The following is a 15,613-nucleotide window of genomic DNA, read 5'->3' on the forward strand; positions in this document are numbered from 1 at the left end:
GGTACGGTGTGCTATTGGTCAGATGCGCACATCCTCACACCAGCTAGAGATTGAGACTGGCAGATTCAATGGAGTACCAACTGAGGCCAGGATTTGTCAATTGTGCCAGATGCAACCAAAGACAGAGTTACATTACATATGTCACTGTCCAGTATATATTGAGATACGAGGCCGTTTTCACTGCCTGTTCAGAGAGGGTTTCAGACCACTTTCCAGAGTCATGAGATACCAGGATCAGAGATGCCTCAGATTATACTTGCTGGAGCTGCGTAGACATAGAGAGGGTCTCTTGAGAGGAAGGGGATCAGAGAGGGAGAGACACCTACAGAGGCAGATTACAGACTTCTTTCGACCAGAGATTGAGTAGTTTGTTGTAACCTTTTTGGTCTCATAGGTCATTTTGGCCTTTTGAAGACGTTAATATATCATTTCATTTCTCTCTCTCTCTCTCTCTCTCTCTCTCTCTCTCTCTCTCTCTCTCTCTCTCTCTATATATATATATATATATATGTGTGTGTGTGTGTGTGTGTGTGTGTGTGTGTGATGTTTTGTTTTGTAGCGAAATTGTTCTTATTTCATTCCATGAACAAGTATTTCTTGGATGTGTTTTAATGCTTTTGGTCTCATAGACCATTTCGTCTTTTGTAGATGTTAATATAACTTTCTTTCTTTCCGTATGTGAGTGAGTGAACAAAAATAAATAAAATTTCTGCAATGGAAAGCCTGAGAAAAATGCCATACTCGCCCAGGCAAGCACTTAAGATATGCACGCCAAGATTCACTTGGTACGCTCTCAATGTCCTTCCAACAAGGGGTTCCAATCACGTTGAAGATGACATTTAACTGCAACATAAAATACAAATCAGCCAAAAACAAACCCTTCAATTTGTTCTCAAGCCAGAGTTAACAGATTTTGAAAAGAAGCAAAAGAGTTCATAAAACACCTGCTCAGCTAAAGGGGAGTGACTATCCTTAGCATAGTTCTCTCCCTCCTCTGGTGTGACAGGCTCCCCACTGCAGATAGTATTGCAATGACAACATACTTTTGAGGATCAAACTAGAGAAAATTTCTTATACTGCCAAGTTAGCAACATCCTTATTTGAGAGTCAAAAGGGAGACAAAAGTCAGCAATGATAACAGACGCTTGAATCAAAACAAATGATGGCCCCCTCATAGTATCTGTGCTAACCCTAATCCAAATGTCTAGCTTAGACTAAGTAAGAATCTTACTTTTACATAAGCAAAATGAAAAGAAAAAAAAAACACACGAACTCCCGACAGAGCAGTAAATTACCGTATACCAAATAGAGGATTAGCAAGGGGTCCATTGATTTGCTGATTCACACTCCTCACTAATAGCTCCTGCATCCCATAAAACAAAGGTATTTAATCAACATGGTAGCAAAATGAAGAAAATGCAGTATTAGTTACCCAGAAAAGCAGTATTAGTTACCCAGAAAATGCAGCCTAGTGACCAGCTGATTTGTTTGCGTCACAATTTACATGGGGACACAACAAAATTCTTCAGTCCTGAACTTTGCTTGACAGAGAAAAGTGATAACTCACAACATTTTGGTTAGCTAACTTCTAAGAAATTACAACCTTGCACCCCCCCAAAAAAAACAATCCTCACATATCAATTGTGGAGCTGTACTGCCCTCTAGACATAATGACCTCTGGTGCACGATAGCTTGGTGTAACGACCTGCATTCACGATTATAAAAATTATCTCCTTAATAAACCTGCCCTTGATTTTTTTTAATGATAAAAAAAACATTATTACAGTATTTACATTAACAAGAACATTAATAAAAAAATAAAGATTCAAAAAATGTAGAAAATTAATAATCATTACCAATTAGTCCATGTATTGGTTCACACAGATCACTGATGGAAAAGTTGATTAAAATTTTATTATGTTAGTTTTTCTTTCAAGATATCAATGATTGGCATATAAATATATATTAATTAAAAAAAGTACTTCTTTATCTAGTTTATACTAATGCATATTAGTTAAAACTGTTTAAATTTTCTCTGTGGGTTTCTCATTTTATTTGTGCATACCAACGTGCGGGCGTGCATGAGCACTTGCCACGCGCGCACGCGAGAGAGCGAGAGAGAGAGAGAGAGATGGGAAGAAAAGGTTGGGGGGTGAGGAGATGTGCATGAGAGAAAGTAGGGGGTGAGAAAGAGTCAATATATTTTTTTTAGATTTTTTGCTAAGCAAATATGACATGCCACTAGGACCTACTTTTTCACAAAGGCAAGTCAAGAAGCACATATTGACACACACTCCACACTAGGAAGATAGCACCAAAGTGTCCTACCATTTTAGTATACTGCCTTGTCAAGACTTTCTTGGTTGACGGTGTTCTACCACCATCAGCAGAAATTTGCCTGGATTCAAAGCCAGAAGCAGCCTGCATACAGAAGTTTAAACAAATTAAACCAAGGGACAAACAAAAACCATACCTTAGCAGCAAAACCACTTGCCCAAAACCAACTTTGGATCTAGCAACAAAAAAACAATTGCAAAAAGTTGAAGGAGTGCCTAAGCAAATAATAGTATGTCCTTGGACTAATGTTAATAATTAACTCAAATACAATAGCTTGATACTAATTGAGTATTCGTCACATACATCGCTTTCTTTTTAGGTCTTGTGTTTCTAGAAGTCGTCAAAAGACTTCTTGTTTTCATCAATAGGACCCGAAATCCCTATTTGGGCGACTTCTATGCTTGTCCTCTCAAATCAAAGAAGCATTAAAAATTCCATTTGATTCAAGAGATGAGGTGAGTCCTATTGGTGTCTCCCGAACTCTCAAGAAAAATTAAAATTCTTGAAGAAATCGAAATCTGGCCACTCTAGTATCCAATTTGGAAAATTGGATTCCAAATCCTTGGATTATTAGTTTGTTTTTTACATGATAATAACTATTCATGCTCAATAATCAGGTGTACAATTTGTGTACCAAGACAGCTAGGACATGTACAGGGGTCATCTAGGAGAGTTAGGGTTTAGCAAACCTTTGTAAGCGCGCACAAAGGGACAAAGTCAATTCAGTGACTATGAGAGTAAGTTAAGGTTTGCACAGACAAGGTAGTGGTAAATGCACACCAATGACAGGAGTAACCATAGAGGCAAATGACTATATGGAGATGGACAAGCCGGACTTTTTCCTAGACTAGGCTCACAACATGCTCAGTGCTCATTCAAAAGTTACTAGCTGTGCATTCTGTACAAGTGTGGCCTTGTGGCACCCTAGTGCAGCAGATGCACATGGCATCCCCTCCTTTTTAGCTTGTTGACTGGGTTGGCACAGCTTTCAAACAAACCGGTCCTTTCAATTAAACTTGTCCTCATGCCTCAGAGGATGTTCTGCTCCAGAATTGATGCCTTCTTGTCACTTGATGAACTAGGACTGGGAGGCAACAACCCCACTCCATCAGAGTTTGTGTCCATCTGATCGGTGGATGATGAAGCTAAATAGGGGCATTTAAAAACTAGATATTCCTATGGATCTTGTGTTTGGTGGTCTCCTTGCTAGATTTCCTCCATGCACCCTTCCTCCTGCAGGTTACAAACTTCAAACTGTCATAAAAATATTCATTTAGATGATTAGCCACAGGCAAGGAAAACTAATTAGTAATACCACTCTATCAGGACTACTAATCTGTTGTGATTAAGGCAAAGGACAAAACTTGGCACAAAGAACATCAACCTAAACTTCCCTCATCACCTGCTGGAAATGAGAGAAACATGCGGAATACTGTTTCTCCTTTGATTATGACCGGATGAGGTACATTTTTTGTTATGATCAAGAAATGTTTAGTACAGTCAAATGTTGACTGAAACTTGTGGAATCACCGCATCCTCTATGTTGCCGCAATCGAAAAAGAACTATGGCACACGATCTCCTAGGTAACCATGACACTTGATTAATTCTAGTGACTTATCTTCCCTTGCAAAACTACCTTGTGCTTATCTTCTAGCTCCCTAGTGGAGTTCCCCTCCTGCTTATCTTCAGCTCCCTACCAATGAGTACTTAGAAATGGAGCTCATGGCTGACTAGTTATTTTGGGACTTGGAGCTAGAAGCTCTCTATGCCTAGGACTAGCACGAAGATGGCCCCTAATTGTGTGTCTTGTTAACCTCAGATTGGAGTGGTTTTAACACACTGACCTTGACATTCTTTGGCTTCCTAAGGTTGTGCACCATTTCCATGTTCTCAACACCTCCCACAGCATCCACAAACAACTGGGGATAAAATCTTTGAACATACCATTGGACAATGTGGTCCACACTTGTCCCTATCAACCTTCGTTTCATGCCTCGACTCTTCCAAACACAGCCGCTCTATCTCCATGGCTTTTTGGTGTTCTTGTTCCCACTGTGCCTTTGTAGGGCCATGGATTGTGGTCATTTGCATGAAAATTTTCATTATATCCATCATTTTCTGCATCATGACGTTCGTTTGAGGATTGAAGGGATAACACACTGACGATTAATCCTAAGACCTAATCCTGATGGGTGATCACAACAGGCTTAATGCTGATCCAAAAAGTTACTAACTGTACACTATGTACAAGTATGGCCATGTGGCACCCTAGTACAGTGGGTGCTTCCGGTCTCAAAACACGTGGTCCTCATCTTCGACAACTAAAGTTTTTTTCCCCTCATCTTCTCTCATGATCCCTTTTTGGTTTGAGAGGGGGTGTGTGAAAATATACCCAAAAGGGTATTTTACCCAACCCAAAAAGGGTTATTTTGGTCCTTTTTACTTTACCTTTATTTGCTCCGACCAGAACCCTCCCTTCCTATATATATGAAGCGCATCTTCATTCAGTTGACTGAAGCGATCACCTCCTTTGCTGGTCGCCAACTTCTGAGTCACCATCAGGCCGCCTACTACGACAGGTGTGAGCTGCCTCCTTTGCTGCTGGTGCAGGTCGCCTACGACTGGTGCAACCTGCCACTTCCTCTGCTGGACTCATCGCCTGCATCAGGGCTGTCTACTGAGTTTCTCGATCGCCTACATCAGGGGACTGTTCTGCGTTTTTGTCATTGCCTACTTCAGGACTGATCTCAGCGTTTTTCATCATCAGTTACACTTCTGCGTTTGTCTTCAGCAAACCAGCAGGCTGACTTCAGCGTTTCTACATCAGGAGTACTTCAGCGCTTACATCAAGCATATATCGGTGTTTACATCAGGCTTACTACGGCACTGTTATCTGTGTTTTTGGGACAGCAGCCCTCTCTGCTCCTTCGGAGTCTCACATAGAGCTCCTGTACTGGATTTCATCATTTATATATAGATCCCCATTGCAGGCTGTGTGATTTGCTCTGATCTCTCGTATATTCGGTCCTTTGGTCTCTTTTGCCCTCACACTCCACAAGGAGGCTCCATAGCGAGGACCGTAGAGGCTTCTGAGTTTGGGAGGTACTGGAAAAATGCCACAATGCAAGAGGTTTTCACATGCATGAACGCCCATTTTTGGGTTTTCATTCACACATGCGCCCCAAACACAAAAAACAGAATGCTATGCATAGGGAATGCAAGATGGAAAAAAATGCAATGCAGCGGGTTTTCACATAAGCCATGCCCTCATGGGGTTTTCACTGACTCATGTGCCCGATACAATGATGATAAAAATGTGAAAGGAGAGGAAGATCCCCCTCTCAATGTGCGGAGGATGATGGTGGTGGACCGATGCCGATCCGATCGCGAAGACGCTCGAGGATGGGGCAGTTGACGGACTTTGTAAGATGTCTGCATGGTTGTCCGCCGTAGGAATGTACTGGAGTCGGATGGTACCAAGCTCAACCTGCTCCCTGATAAAATGAAAATGGACGCCCACATGCTTGGTACCGTTACAAAAAATAGGATTGCCAGAAAGTGCAATCGCACTCTGACTGTCACCGAAGATGATAGAAGCGGTGTCAATGGGGACACGCATCTCCGTAAGAAGCTGACGAAGATACATAGCCTCAGTGGTGGCGTCATAGAGGGCCCGGTATTCAGCTTCAACGGAAGAACCTGCAACAACGGTATCCTGCTTTTTGCTAGACCAAGAGAAAGGGGCAGATCCAAGGGAGAACAAATAACCACCATGAGAACGTCGGGAATCGAAATCACCAGCCCAGTCGGAGTCCGTGTAACCACACAGGGTGATCCCACGACTGTAGCGAAGTCCATACAAATAGGTACCTGCTAGATAGCGAACAACCCTCATTGCTGAACTCCAATGTGGCCCCTTAGGAGAATTGAAATACTGACTTAAAATGGATGTGCAATAGGATATATCAGGACGAGAATTTGTGGGCTAGATAAGTTTCCCAACCACTTGGCGGTAGGCTCGCTCTTCATGTGGAGGTGAGTCCACTTCCTTTGATAGTTTGATGGTGGGATCCAATGGAGTAGCCATAGGGATAGCACCATCAGGAAAGTAGGAAGTAATGAGTTGGAGACAATACTTCTGTTGAGACACAAAAATACCATCAAGATGTTGGACCACCTCCATGCCAAGGAAATATGAGAGAAGACTGAGATCAGTCATCTCAAAAGTTCGTCTGAGCTATGCCATGATGCCAGCCATTTTGTCTTGATGTGACCCAGAAATAATGAGGTCATCGACATACAGCACTAGGTAGCAAACCATCCCCTGATCAGTGTGAATATAGATATTGGGTCACAATTAGATGGTTGATAACCTTGGCTGCGAAAAAATTTGTCAATGCGATGATACCACGCTCGCGGGGCTTGCTTAAGCCCATACAGAGCTTTATGCAAGCGAAAGACTTTGTCCTCAAACCCGAGGAGCGGGAAGCCCGAAGGCTGGTCAACGTAGACCTCCTCTTCGAGAATGCCATTTAAAAAGGCACTCTTAATATCCATCTAATAGACTGTCCATTTGTGGTGAGCAAGCAGATTGAGTAAAAGACGAATTGTCATCATTCGAGCAGTGGATGCAAAGGTCTCGTCGAAATCAAAGCCTTCTTTTTGGCGAAAGCCTTGCACAACAAGCCAGGCTTTGTATTTGTCCAAGGTACCATCAGCTTTAAATTTGGTGCGGAAGATCCATTTGGTTCCAATAACCTTATGACGAGGGCGATCCACAAGGGACCACGTGCCATTACAGTCAATGCTTTCGAGTTCAAGTTCCATAGCCTGTTTCTAGGATGGAAGTTTGATAGCATCTTTCCACGCTGTTGGCTCATCATGCGCCACATAGTCTGCCGAAAAGACAGAGGCGAATGAGGGACGAGAAGCAAGTCTGGTGGACCGACGAGCACCATCCAAAGGGGTATCATGGGGAAGCATGCCAAAATCACGCATGGTCCGTTGATACCAACAAGGTAAAGAGTCCCTGGGTGGAAGTTTGATAGCATCTTTCCACGATGTTGGCTCATCATGCGCCACATAGTCTGCGGAAAAGACAGGCGAATGAGGGACGAGAAGCAAGTCTGGTGGACCGACGAGCACCATCCAAAGGGGTATCATGGGGAAGCATGCCAGAATCACGCATGGTCTATTGATACCAACGAGGTAAAGGGTCCCTGGGTGGCCATTGGGAGAAGGAAGCCTTCTCAAGAGGCGAAGTTGTAGGTGACTGATGGGATTCATGTGGCACAGTCTGAGATTCTTGTTCAGTTGGTATGGGCAGCGGAAGACAAAGTATATCTCGCTCATCGAAGACGTCTCGACGAACGAAGACTTTGTTTGATCTTGGATCAAAAACTTTGTAAGCTTTTGATTCAGAAGAGTAGCCCACAAAAATGAGTAACTCACTCCTTGGCTCAAGCTTGCCCCTTGTGACATTCGGAGTGTGAGTGTATGCACGACACCCAAAGACATGGAGATGGGAAACGGTTGGCTTTTCGCCAAAAAATGCCTCAAACGGAGTCTTGTGAGGAACAGCGCCCGTGGGGCAACGGTTTAGAAGGTACACCGCAGTGTTGACCAATTCTAACCAAAAGCGTTCAGGCAGCTCAACTGCAAAAAGCATGGAGCGTGCCATATCCATCACAGTTCGGTTCTTGCGCTCGACCACTCCATTTTGTGAGGGAGAGTTAGTGGAGGTGAGTTGGCGTTGAATGCCTTGGTCTTGTAAGAACTTAGTAAATTGGTGGGAGATAAATTCACCACCATTGTCACTACGAGCAATCCCAATTGAGACGCCCATTTGATTAGTGACTAACCGAACCCATGTGGAAAAGTATTGGAAAGCGTCAGATTTATGCTTTAGGAAATATTTCCAAATGTACCTTGAATAATCATCAACAGTCAGCATGTGGTAGAGAGATCCATGCAAGGGGTTGGGAATTGGTCACTCAAGTCGAAATGAATCAACTTGAGGATTCCCGAAGCACGATGAGTAGCATGTTGTGGGAATGGGGAGCGATGTTGCTTACACATTTGACAGGGCTAGCAAACATCCTTTTCCAGTTTGAGGCTAGGTATGCTTGCAACTAATTGGTCTCGAGATAACTCGTAGAGTGTGTCATAGGGTAGATGACCATAGCGAAAGTGCCATAGTCGTTCAATGTCGAATGTGTTGGTCATGTCCACTCCCGGCTAGTTCAGGTGTGAACCCAACTTACTCACGGGCATTTTTTTCCTATGACTGGACACAAGTTTTTTCCCTGTGTGAACACACTTTTATGTCTTAGGCACTTAGCCCTAGGCTTTTTAGTACTCACTTGTACTTTCATTTCATTATTCATTGAGTACATCTTTTCCAACACTGTGCTTGAGGTTGGTTGTATGTGTGTGTGTGTGTGTGTGTGTGTGTGTGTGTGTGTGTGTGCAAGCTAGCTGCCCTCCTACCCAACATTGGTATCAGAGCAGGGTGCTGCTAGGGTTAGGGTTACCCCCATTGCCCTTGAGCTTCTCTCTCTCGCTTCAGTCTATCGCGCATACACGCCACACACTCTATATCTTTGCAAAAACAACTCGCGACCTCTCTACAGTCATGTTTTCTCTCTCCTGTTGTCGTCGCCTGCATCGCTGCCGTACGTGTTGCTGTGTGCACCGTTTTGCGGCTATATAACCTGTTGTGCACTGTCGACCTTTTATGCCCGACGACTATACCAGTGCCGCCCTGTGCGCCCGACTGTACCAGCGCTGCCCAACTAGACCAGCTTCTGCACACCGCCGCCACTCCCCTGTGCCGCCCAATCTACACCTTCTGCCCGACTATACCTGGCGAGCACTGACAGAGTACAGATCTCCGCCCACCTGCACACTACAAAATTTGGAGCATTTGAAATTTTTCGAGAATTTCAGCCCCCACAGGTTTACAGATTTACAGGTTTGTGGGATTTGGCAATTTTTGACCTAAAATTGCATATTTTGTCTGTTGAAATTTGGGGCTTTTCACCATTGAGCCTGCAACTCCAACATTGGCACACATTAGCATTGATTTCAACAGATTTGGTGCGTAATTGCACTAGAAATTTGGAGATTTTGCAAAAATTGGCACTATTTGCAGGTCTATTATAGACATTTGCAAGCATTTTGGGTGTTACAGGCACATTGGCATTGGGGCATTTCTTGGGCATTACAGCATTTGATACAGGTGACAATTGCTTTAGCAGATTTACAGGTGCAGATCCGCTTCAGACTTGGTCTAATTGACGGCCTAAAAATAGGAGCTTTTCTACATTGAGTCCATTTTTGCAACATTTGATCCATTTACCATTGATTTTACCGGGATTTGAGCACTTGCAACTCTTACAGGTGTCAAGTGATTGTGTTTTTCACGGCACATGTATACATTTGTGGTTTGTTGCAGTATATGTATGCCATTGTGGACACTTTGACAGTTTTGCATTATCGCGCAATTCACTTGCAGATTTGAGACATGCATATGTATTTCTTGTGGTGAAGGAGTTCCCTTTCAGTCCATTGATTATCCTGCTATTTATCTCCCGCATTCTTACGGTTTTGCTCGGCATTGCTTACTCGTGGTGACTTGTGACAGATTTGCTGTGTTGTCATGGCCAACAGTAATAATGACCTCTTTGGCATGCTATCTCAAGAGGACAAGCTCAATGGGGATAACTACCCTATATGGGCTTATATGATGCATGATGTATTGGTTGCCAAGAATGTATGGCTATATGTGGATGGGTCCTCTAGCACCTACTCCAGTAGAAGGTGAAGTGATTCCCGCTCACCCTCCTACAAGTCCACCTCCTCGTTCTCCTCCTACCGAGCAACAGCGTACTTGGGATGCTAGGGATGCTCAGGCCCATGCATTGATTGCTCTCTCGTGCCGCAAGCATATCATTCCGCACATTTGTTCCTGCACCACTACAAAGGGTGCTTGGGATACCTTGGCGGCATTGTATTCATGTCGCAATGAGGCTCGTGTAGCTTACCTTCGGGGCAAGTGACCGCATGCTTGAAGGTGACTCTATCGATCATACCTTACGCATGTGAAAGACCTACGAGAGCAGCTCATTAACATTGATGAGGTCTTGACAGATGGCTATCTTGTTCAGACAGTTTTGCGTAATTTGCTCGACTCTTATCAGACATTCGGCACCACTCTACGATTGTTGGCTAGCAATGCACCTAATGCGGTCACTTTTGATAACCTTGTGACTCTCTTGCTTAGTGAAGAGCAATCTCGTTCCAACATGAACAACATGATGTCTGCTGAGTCAGCAATGGCTGCTCCCTTTCGTGGGAATCGATCTGGGCCTAAATCTAGCCCATCGGATCCTCCCAAGACAGAGGACAGGCCTGAAAAGAAAAAGCGTTGTAATTATTGCAGGAAAACAAGGCACACCATAGAGGACTACAAGAAGCGTATTGAGAGTGAAAAAAAGAAGTAGCTAGCATCTTCTTCCATAGGTGCAGATCAGGCCAATTTGGCTAGACATGTATCAGCCTTGACCATTACATCTTCATCACCTGCAGAGATGTCTTCTGATGCCATTGCTTTTGATGACTATGCTTTATAGTCAGTACTTCTTGGTATGCATTGTCTGGCAGATGCATTTCAAGGGGGGATTTTACTTGCCCACATGCTGTTGGTGATGCCTCATGGTCACTTATGCTTGTTGATTCTTATGCTTGTCTATGCTAGACGCTTTCTCTTATGTGATGTCTACTGGAGATGCCTTTTATGATGTTTTCCCTTGCAGCGGGATTGTTTTTACAGTGTTGACATTGTCACTTTCTCACATGTGATGTTTATTGGGAGTGCCTTCTACACACTTGGCCAATGTTGGCTTGCCCTCATGGTTTTGACATGTCACATGTATATTATTCATTATGGGATTATGCATCTTTACGCTTGCCATACATGCCACTGATCATGGCATCGCTAGTTTACCCATCCTCTCATAGCATTGGCTGATGCCTGCCCCGTGCCCCCACTTTTTCTCCCGATTTTCGGCTTTTCCCATTGCTGAATTTTTACTTTTATCAGCCCTACCATCACTGATTTTTCCTCATCGGATGCTCCATTGATGAGTTTCTATCTTGCAGCTTCTATTGCATGTCTCACAAGTATGACTTCTGGATCCTGTTGCCTTTACACATGCATATATCTGCTACCTCTTCTTATGCTTATCACTAGTGCAATTACCGAGCTATGCTTTGCTCTCTTGTTGTCATTGATGTGGATTACATGCAGTTCAGCTTGGCATTTGGATGCTTGCCTTCAGGGGGGTATTATGTGGTGCCTCTTGATTTGATGCAATTGATGTCCACATGATTTTTGACATGTGATGCGTTTATGTACTACTGTGCTCTAGCATTAGCACTATGACATTGGGGATTCTCCTTTTCCCTGTCATATAGTGCTTGCTTTTCCCATTGGCACTGCAGTTCATCTTTGCCATCATGATCTCTCTTGATCACTCTTACTGTGGAGCATAGTGCAAGGCAACATTCACAGCTTTATCACCATGCTACCCGTTCACACCATTCACTTGAGGGGGGTTTGTTGGTCATGTCCACTCCCGACTAGTTCAGGTGTGAACCCAGCTTACTCACGGGCATTTTTTCCCTGTGATACTGGACACAGGTTTTTTCCCGTGTGAACACACTTTTGTGTGTTGGGCACTTAGACCTAGGCTTTTTAGTACTCTCTTGTACTTTCATTTCATTGAGTACAACTTTTCCAGCACTCTCACGTTTCTCTGTGCTTGAGGTTGTGTTTCTGTGTGTGTGTGTGTGCAGGCTAGCTAGCTGCCCTCCTACCCAACAAGATGGAGCTCGGGCCACATAGGCACGAACCCGATGAAACTCTGAACCATCAAAAGAAGGCTCACTTAAAAAAGTAGACATCTGGTACAAACCATCCTTCTGAGCTTGACCTCTAGCAACAACAAGACCAGTAGTCTCATCAATTACCTCAACAACTCGTTTGTTAAAGTAAACTCCACGATCAAGTTGGGTTAGCTAGGATACAGAAAGTTATCAAAATATGCAGCGGAGATGAAGACAAAATCTGAGAACACAAGAGCAAGTGCACTGCAGAAAAATACAGCAATAGAGAAGGAGAGAGAGAGGTGTGTAACTCTGCTAAATATACACAAGAAAATCCCGAATACTGAATACTACAAGTGGGGGAGCAAGGGGCCATTTTATATGGCCCCTGTGATCCAGTCGGCCAGCAATAAGGACAGCCGACAGCAGCAAAAACAACACCCGACCTAATGAACTCCAGTCGGCCAGCTTCAGTGAGTCGGCCCTCACACGTGTGAAGTGGGCCAGCAGCAGAGAGAAGCACGGAGCAGCAAAACCAGTCGGCCATCACCTAGATCACTCCAAGAACCACAGGACAGCCTCCCACACCTGGTAAAATAAGAAAAAAATAGGGAAAAAATATGGAGAGTGGGGAAAAATGAGAAAACACCTAAATCGGGCAGGCACACCGACAACAGAGGCCCTGGAGTAAATATACAGACAGGAGATGATTGCTAACACCCCCTCTCAGCTCTTGGATGTGGAACCAACCCCAGTGAGCTGGAGTGCCGTCGGAGCAAAGCCTAAGATAGAGACTTCATGAAGAGGTCCACCACACTGTCCTCCTTGCCTTGAGTTTCTCGCGGTTTGAGTTGGACATCTTCTCAAAGACTTCTCCGATGAAGCCTTCCCTTTGCCCTTGTTGTTACGGCCTTTCGACCATTGGCCAGTTAAGGCCTCCGAAGCTCCGCCATGTGGAAGGTTCGTGAATCTCTCCTCCTAGTCCAACACCATGGGCACAAGCTCCTCCCATGTGATGGTGCTAAGCCTACCACTGGGAATCAAAGAAGAGTAGAATGTTGAGTACTGAGAGGACAAATGCGACAGCAACGTGATGGCCATATCCTCCGATGATATCTCTTTCCCAGCCTGGAGAACTTCCTGCTGAAGAGCCTGCAGCTTATTGATGTGCTCCCGCATCGTCGACGACTTTGCAGGATTCGTCACCCGCATCTGTACTTCCAAGGAGATCCTCTTCATGGGCAATACCCTGTCATAGAGAGAAGCCAAATGCTGCCATATACCTCTGGCCAACGTCATATGCTTGATATGATTAATTACCTGCAGTGTGCAATTGAGAAAAACGAAGGAACGGACCCTCGCATAGACACGATTCCACAACTGTGCCTGTGCCTCGCGTTTCTTTCGAATCAAGGGTAACTCCCCTTCCTCTAACTCCAGCCGTGGAACCCCAACAACAATGAAATCAGCAAGGTCGTAAGACTCCAAAACAGATTCCATCATTACCTTCCATATGCCGTAGTTGTTCCCGTCCATGTCAACTACCCAAGTGACCGGATGACCACAAGGAAGAGTTGGATGGGCCTCAACAATGGGCACAGAAGCATTGTCAAGTAACTGACAGATCTGAATGAAGGCAGAGGCTTTCCCCTGCAGATGGCCTCGTCTAGGCCTTTGTTTCTTCTTCCTCCTAGAGGAGTGGCCAGAGTCAACCTTAAATGTGATCTAAGCGATATTGGCCGAGGGGCCGGGATGAGGTGTAAGGGAAGACCAGTCAGACATCTCTTCCAAGGTGGTGAAAGAAACTGACTGGGAGGGTGGGACTTGAGCAACCTGACCAGTGGATCGCCACTGAGAGGATCACGACCAAGTCGAACTATTGCCTTGTTGTTGGGTCCTTGGCGGGGAGCTCTGCAGAGTAGGTGCTGGAATATTAGCCCCTCTTGATCTCCAATTTGGGGCATTGCTACCACCTTGGTTGTTTTGGCGGCTGGAGGTAGTGGTGTTGGAGGTGTTGCCTCTATTTTCCTTGGCTCTAAAAACACACTCATCATCAAAATGTCCAAGCATTTGGTAATAAGTGCAAAATCTATTCTTTTTGGGAATATTTTGTCATTGGGAAATGGGTGTTGAGGCAGGGTTTTTGGAATCAGTATTGTTGCCGAGAGGTTTGCCTTGATTACCTGAGTTGTTGTTCCCCTTCCCTTGTTGTCCTTTTTGATTAGAGGTGGTATTGGACACAAAGGCCCCCTCCTGAGTGGAGGAGGAAGAGGATGACTTCTTGGTATGAAATTGGTCATGCAACCTAGCGAAACGCAAAAGTTGGCACTCACTCATATAGGTTAGGTATAGGTTTAGGTATAGGTTAAACTAATGGTCTGTGTGACGAAAGTAAAGAAACTAGGCGGCAACTCGTTTAGTAAAGTGATAACCTGGTCTTCCTGTAACTTGGCAAAACCAGTGGTGGCATACTCGGCGTTAAGGCGCCGATATTCAGCAACTTTGACGGTCAAGTCATCCCCTTCTTTGATAGAGAAAATTTGAATTTGATGCTCGAGATCGATGCAATGCGTGCGATCATGTGCGGCATCTCTCTCTGCAAGGCGTGCCCATTTGTCAGAGACAGGGGGAAACTGCTGGAGTTGAGAATGAAACTCCGACAGAAGGCCTTACATGAGCTCCACTATAGCAATGGCATTTCTAGCTTCCCAATGGATGATAACTTCAAGAGGTGCTAGGGAAGGGTGGGGTTTTGGTTCAAATCCCTTTACTAGGTTCTAGGAACCTTGCGAAGTAAAAACCTGTTCCATAAGATTAGCCCAGGTGGTATAATTAGACCCATTAAAACGAGTCTTTTTTGTAAAAGCATTTCTGGACATGGAAACATGAAAGGAAGATGGTGGGGGAGTCTAGGATGGCCGGTGCCCATATCCAGAGTGTAAGGTTTGCGGAGGAAAACCAAAAAATCCACCAAGACCAAGCATACGTGTATCCTTGAGAGGGCACATAATTAGGAAAAATATTACTGCCAGGGATGGGTTGGTAAACCACCTGATACCCCGGAATGTTGGGTGGCACCGCAGTGCCAGAGGGCATAGTGCTGAGAGATACCTGGGATGGGTAGAACCCATACGCAGGACCCAAAGGAGGTGCACGCGGTGATGACTGCATGCCAACACTAGTAGAAAAAGCCATGGGTTGGGTGGGAGGGTTTTGTGCTTGAAGTTGGGCAGTATTCCATAACACATTAGGAGCAAGGAAAGAAAGTGAACCAGAGGAGAAAACAGTGTTACCTCCTTGAACACCAGAAGTCTGAGAGTGAATTGTACTCCTAGACCCTCCTCTGTTTGGGTTCACAAAATGCCAGGGATCGAGGGTAGTTCGTGG

The 15,613-nt window shown here is 44.6% G+C and overlaps 1 protein-coding gene across 3 annotated transcripts in view; it reads right to left on the reverse strand.

Annotated features, from left to right (window-relative positions):
* Window positions 1–15,613, reverse strand: part of LOC147625935 (mitogen-activated protein kinase HOG1-like) — a 58,899-nt gene that overhangs the window by 25,152 nt on the left and 18,134 nt on the right. For all 3 annotated transcript variants that reach the window (XR_015268740.1, XM_086817464.1, XM_086817465.1), the window contains exons 7-12: window positions 2,329–2,421; window positions 1,635–1,705; window positions 1,455–1,479; window positions 1,296–1,363; window positions 945–1,014; window positions 742–843 (exon numbers count right to left, since the gene is read on the reverse strand). Coding sequence is in view for 2 of the 3 variants with exons in the window: in XM_086817464.1 (XP_086673590.1) it covers window positions 742–843; window positions 945–1,014; window positions 1,296–1,363; window positions 1,455–1,479; window positions 1,635–1,705; window positions 2,329–2,421 (429 nt within the window). In the remaining variant the exon portion in view is untranslated. The remainder of the gene's footprint in view (window positions 1–741; window positions 844–944; window positions 1,015–1,295; window positions 1,364–1,454; window positions 1,480–1,634; window positions 1,706–2,328; window positions 2,422–15,613) is intronic.

The sequence above is a fragment of the Cibotium barometz genome, chromosome 23 (assembly GCF_041138505.1).
Source record: "Cibotium barometz isolate CiBa-2024 chromosome 23, ASM4113850v1, whole genome shotgun sequence".
NCBI classification, from domain to species: Eukaryota; Viridiplantae; Streptophyta; class Polypodiopsida; order Cyatheales; family Cibotiaceae; genus Cibotium; species Cibotium barometz.